At 32.5% G+C, this 5,561-nt stretch overlaps 1 protein-coding gene across 1 annotated transcript in view; it reads left to right on the forward strand.

The window, feature by feature from the left end:
* The first annotated feature begins 669 nt into the window (after positions 1 to 669).
* LOC108739158 (helix-loop-helix protein 1-like) overlaps positions 670 to 5,561 on the forward strand; it is an 11,092-nt gene continuing 6,200 nt past the window's right edge. The window contains exons 1-3 of the mRNA XM_025978076.1: positions 670 to 847; positions 2,793 to 3,029; positions 4,707 to 4,879. Of these exons, the coding sequence (XP_025833861.1) occupies positions 830 to 847; positions 2,793 to 3,029; positions 4,707 to 4,879 (428 nt within the window). The 5' untranslated portion in view covers positions 670 to 829. The remainder of the gene's footprint in view (positions 848 to 2,792; positions 3,030 to 4,706; positions 4,880 to 5,561) is intronic.

The following is a 5,561-nucleotide window of genomic DNA, read 5'->3' on the forward strand; positions in this document are numbered from 1 at the left end:
ATTACTAAGAACACTTCAAATGATTCTCCAGAGTTCAAGTTACTTATTATAAAAGTTTGAAATTTCTGGTAGCTTTTTTTCTGTTAATAAAAATAAATTCTTTTTACTCTTCGTAAATAGTTAAGGATGTGGGCTGTTCTAGTTTTAGGAAAATGCGAAGTTTAGCTCAGGATAGAAAGGAGTGGAGGTACGTGTCCAACCAATCTTAGGACTGATGACCTTATGATGATGAAAAATAAATTTAATCTGTTCGGTTAACGAATCTTTACTTTTTAACGGTTTAGTGAATCGATTTGTAATTTTTACAGGAGTTTTCGAATTGAATGAGGAACGTTCTTCCAAATTTTTATTTGTCTCGTAGCATTTTGACATACCTCCCAAACATCCTTAAGGGAAAGTCCAGTTATTGTTATACCAAGACAGGGCTAATATTTAAAATTATGATTTTTTGCACTTAAACTAGAGGAACAAATCCACCCCTGAGGATACTTGAAATGTTATTATTTTATGCATACTTCATAATCCCTTTTGGTTTATTTCTTCCACGAAGGTGGAGCATTTCGCCCTTCACCCGCCTCCAGAACTGCGATTGGTTGCGTGAGGGTGACTGTACGCTGGAGATAAGGCACGGAAGTGACACATGAGTGATACAGCAAAGCACTGCTTTGATTACAGCATCACTGTGCTCAAATTTCTTTCACGATAAACAATACTTTTGATGTTTTATAAAACATATGAAGGAGGAAAAGTGGATCTTTTCTTAAGTTTTTTCTTGATTAGTGGTGTTAAATGTGTTAAGTACCTAGCTGTTGTGACAAAGAAAATCTAAATGACTTTTGAGAAAATGGTAAGCGAGAACAAAGAATTAATCTATAATTAAACGGCAACATCCAAAAGATAACGAGAATACTTTAACGGTAATTCCCAAAAGGATAAGAATAAGCTGACTTGTTGGTATTTTAAAGGATTCATCTCAGTCCTTGCCATCGTCAGTTTTGGATGTTGGTAGAACGTGTTAAAAAAATACACATTTGTTTATACACCTATGGTCAATATTCAATTGTTTGGGAGATAAAGAAGTATTTACTAGAAAATTGCCAAATTACCACAGATTGTTACTGAATATAATTTTAAGGATTCACTATTAATTTAAACGAAAGCAAAAATATTGACTTATTGTTTCAATGTTTCGAAATGCTAATGCGAAAATTTCGTAAATTTGCTGGCTATTGAACCAAAATTTATCAAACACATTTCGTCATAATGTGCTAAAAGTGCTAAATTTGTCAAGTAAACGATAAATTTTGCATTAACAGTATCATATTGCAGTGGCTTTAATGTGCGAATTATAAATAAAAAGATGTACCTAGGCATATAATAGTTAATACGTATTGAGAAAGTAGTGTGCAGTAAGAACATATTTCTTTTGTGGAAGTATATATCCCATACAATGAATCGTAGGCACATACGGACAAATCCAATCATAAAACGTCATTAAATAGAAATATTTTTAACTTCGCAACACTTTTAAAAGAAGAAACTCTGGGAAAAGCTGAAAGCGTTGGAAATTGTTCAAACAATATTCATCAGAATCTTGAATTTTCTTAAAACTGTAGCTACAACGTATATTTTTCAACAAAAAATAATATCAACATATTGAAATCGTTATTGAGATGTAAAGATAAACAAGTTCACAAGTTGATGGCGACTGACTCTTTTTAAGGTTTTTCAAGATTTCTTCTGTGCTAGATTTGCACTAGGGTAAGTGCCCAGGGCGAAAAATTCCCAGGAGAGGAAATATTCGGGACTTTTTTTGGGCTCTCAAAAATGTTTCAAAAAAGTGTGCATTTATCTGAAAAACAGCCGATCTTACAGGCCATCAGGTTGAGGTATAATCCACAGCATTTATTAACGTCTGAGAAGCGCAAACAGAATTTCGTTTCAAAAAAAAAAAAAAATTTTTTTTGAAACTTTTCATCAACAATATTCTCGAACAGATCCACTGATTTTGAGCTTTAGCTTCCTATGAATTCAAAACGTCAACATCTGATGAATACTCGATTTTCGAAAATCGACCTGAAATCAATAAATTTTGAAAAATTCGTGGTTTTTATAGTGAAAAGTCAAAAAGTATTCTGTACCCTCATTCAAATTGTGTAGTTTCTTCTTTCAACGTTGTATCACTAATGTGCCTGATATTAGATCTTGAAGGAAGAAAAATTCTAATAAACACACCACTTCCAAATGGTAGCCATGAAAGACTTACCATAATTAACACAATTAACTTCCCAGTATGATGAGTATTGATTATTATTATGAATAAATAGTGATAATAATATTAAAAGTATCACAGTAATGTACGCAATATTTCAACAAAATCAATATTTGATTTGTCCATAAAAGTAATAATTGCCATTAGAACAAATTGGAGTCAGTAAACAGTTGTTGGTAGGTCCTTTTCGGAGGAAAACCAACATAAATAGTTGTACGGACGATTGGATGTCTATTGAATATTTTTCATCTTTTTCCCGAAAAAAAGTCTTTTTATTTGATCAGGAAAACGGCTGTATCGGATTTTATAAAATTTCTTTCGGATTATCTTAGCATCCTATATGAAATCAATGCCGTTCTTTTTATTGACGGGATTTTGTGCAAAAAATGACCTAATATTTTAGAAAAAAATTAAACTTTGAAACATAAACATATGAGCTTTATTTTTAAATCAATTACAATAACTTCCTCATGTACGATAGGTACAATAAATTGATCAAACCAATTTTTATTTGTTCAAGCGGCCAAATACAAATGACGAAAACTCATGTAATTATGAGAATGGTTTTAACGAGATCGACTGGTCTGCTGAAGTAGATAACATTGACAGTACGAGTCCTTCGTCTTCTATTCATAGAAGACAGCATCATATTGAAGATTCATTTTCTGATGATGAAGACCTAAGCGACGAATTTTCGCTTTTGGACAGCGACGAAGAGAGAAGACCGATATCGCAAAATTACCAAAACGCTCTGCAGGTTGGTACTTTTCTTCATTATTTTGATATTTATTATGCTTAAAGGGTTAGAGTAATTACAAAGGAAAAAATATGAAGAAAGCGAGAATATTTTCACATCCTAATCCAACTATCTGCGAACAGCAATTTCATCTAAGTCTACCTCTACTCCTCATAACTCCTGTTTCTCCCTCTAATATAACTCTGAGTAGATCTTCATGCCTGAGAAGGTGTCCTACCAACCTATCTCGCCTATTTTTTAATGGCTTGCATAGAATCATCTGTTTTCCTATTATTTCTAATACCTCTGTACTTCTAACCTTCTCTATTCACGGTATCCTTAACATACTCGTACACCTTTCAGAATTTTTTTCGAATTTCTAAATTAACCGTTTGCAAGCATAGAAGTGACTTAGAAAGGCGACTCGACCCTGCACTATTCTCTGCTTTATATCCCTACTACTCCTTCTGTCCTGACTTATCTGATTTTTTAGATATCTAAAATCAGCCACTTCTTCTAATCTTTCGTCTCCTATCTTTATATTCGCTCTTTCTCTACTTTTTCTTCCCTTGTGTACCAGTATTTTTGTTTTATTTTTATTTATTTTTATATAATACTGTTGTCAATATTGCTTCTATTTTATTTAAAGCTATCTCTAACTCCTCCTTGCCAGATGCTAATACTGCTATATCATCTGCAAATTTAAGCATACTAATCCTTTACCCCTGCTTATCTATCCTTACAATTGCACTGTCTTGTTGATGTTGATCGCATCTTCGATGTATAGATTAAAAAGTAGATGTATAAAATGCTCGATATTTATTGAAATACTTAAAAATTACGCTGGATTTCTAAATTATTAATATCATAAAACAGAACACATGTTATGATGGGTTCACTCATCAGATACAATGTTCTATTAGGAGTGAAAATGAATGGTAAATATCGCGAAACATTAATTATTTCTTGGAGGTACGATTGCGATTGTTTTTTGGTACATTTTTCGAAATTGTTAGGCAATGCACAATACGTTTTGATAGACTTAAGAGTTGAATTTAATAAAAACAAAATTTATCTAATCGCGGATATGCTAAAAGTAAGGTGATAATTCCTCGATAATTATTTAGAAATATTAAGTCGAAACTTTGAATAAGCACTTATTCTAAAAATAATTGCAAGTGTTTTTTATTTAAACCAATTTTCTAAAGGTTAAAGTTAAGTTGTAAAGTTATTTGTGTACTCACATGGTGGAAAAAAGTCCTGCGATGAAGGGGACTTACTTGAAGCATTGAGAAAAGTTTATGCGTAGGAAAAAAGAACGTTTTTCATTATTTTTAAAGCAATTTACGCACTAATAGCTGCGTTGACAGCCAGGAACCGCTAAAATTTGGAAAAATTTTATTGGTTTCGGCACAAAAAACTTTGTTTGGTTAAAAAATCTAGATGGTCAAAGTTTACACTTCAATGATATCTGCGATGCTAAGGAAAACTGACATTTTTCAGCAATTGAGTCCTCTTCGAACCTTTGCCAAGTCACAATTGCTTTTGGCGTTTTACCATTTGATTTTGACATATTCATCATGCAAATACTATTTTTTTTACGATAAAAAACTGATATTACTTACTTGTAAAAGGATTTTGTAAATTATTATGTGAAGATTTACCGTTATATTCTATTATCCTTTTATTTTTATTAAGCCTTTACAAGAAGTCCGCCCCAGTGGCGTTGTGAGGAAAATTTTTACGAACAGTAGAGAAAGGTGGAGACAACAGAATGTTAGTGGAGCGTTTGCAGAACTAAGAAAATTGGTTCCTACTCATCCGCCTGACAAAAAGCTTTCTAAAAATGAGATTTTGCGAATGGCCATCAGGTATGTGTAGAATTCAAAATTAAATCACATATTTATTTATATTCGTAGCCTATAAGATATAAGAATCATTATTATGAGATCACTGGTCTGCCTGCTCGTTTGTGATGGTCATCACACAAGGATCGGGAACATGCCAACTATTTATTATTATAATTCACAGAGTTATTCGAGTCACACGAGGATATAAAAAAATAACGAGATATAAAATTAAACAAGAAACCCCTTGATTTTGTATTAAGTAGTTGGACAAAACTTTTGCGTTCAAGGAATCTAAACTGGGTAGCATCTGTATACTTCGGTATCCGGATCCGGTATTCGGATACTGCTTGTATATATATAAAGGCTGCATCCAAATCCTTTAGAAAAAGCGTATTCGCTGTCAGTATCCGCCAGGAAATTAGTATCCGGATATATCCGAAGGCTCTAACCGAATCATTTCATAAAAAAACTTATGCGTTATTCGTATCCGTCTGGTACTCGTTAGTAACGTATTATGAAATTTGTATATAGGGTTGTTCGGAAAGTCATTTCGTTTTTTTTTTTTTTGTGGAAATGAAAGACAGTTTTCGTATAATAAACAAATACTTTATTAAATTATATATTGACCGTTCTGGTCCAACACCTTTTGCCATCTTTCTGGTAGTAGCATAATTCCACGCTCATAAAATTTTTGGTCTTTGCT

This window comes from Agrilus planipennis, unplaced genomic scaffold (genome assembly GCF_000699045.2).
Source record: "Agrilus planipennis isolate EAB-ADULT unplaced genomic scaffold, Apla_2.0 scaffold220, whole genome shotgun sequence".
Classification (NCBI taxonomy): Eukaryota; Metazoa; Arthropoda; class Insecta; order Coleoptera; family Buprestidae; genus Agrilus; species Agrilus planipennis.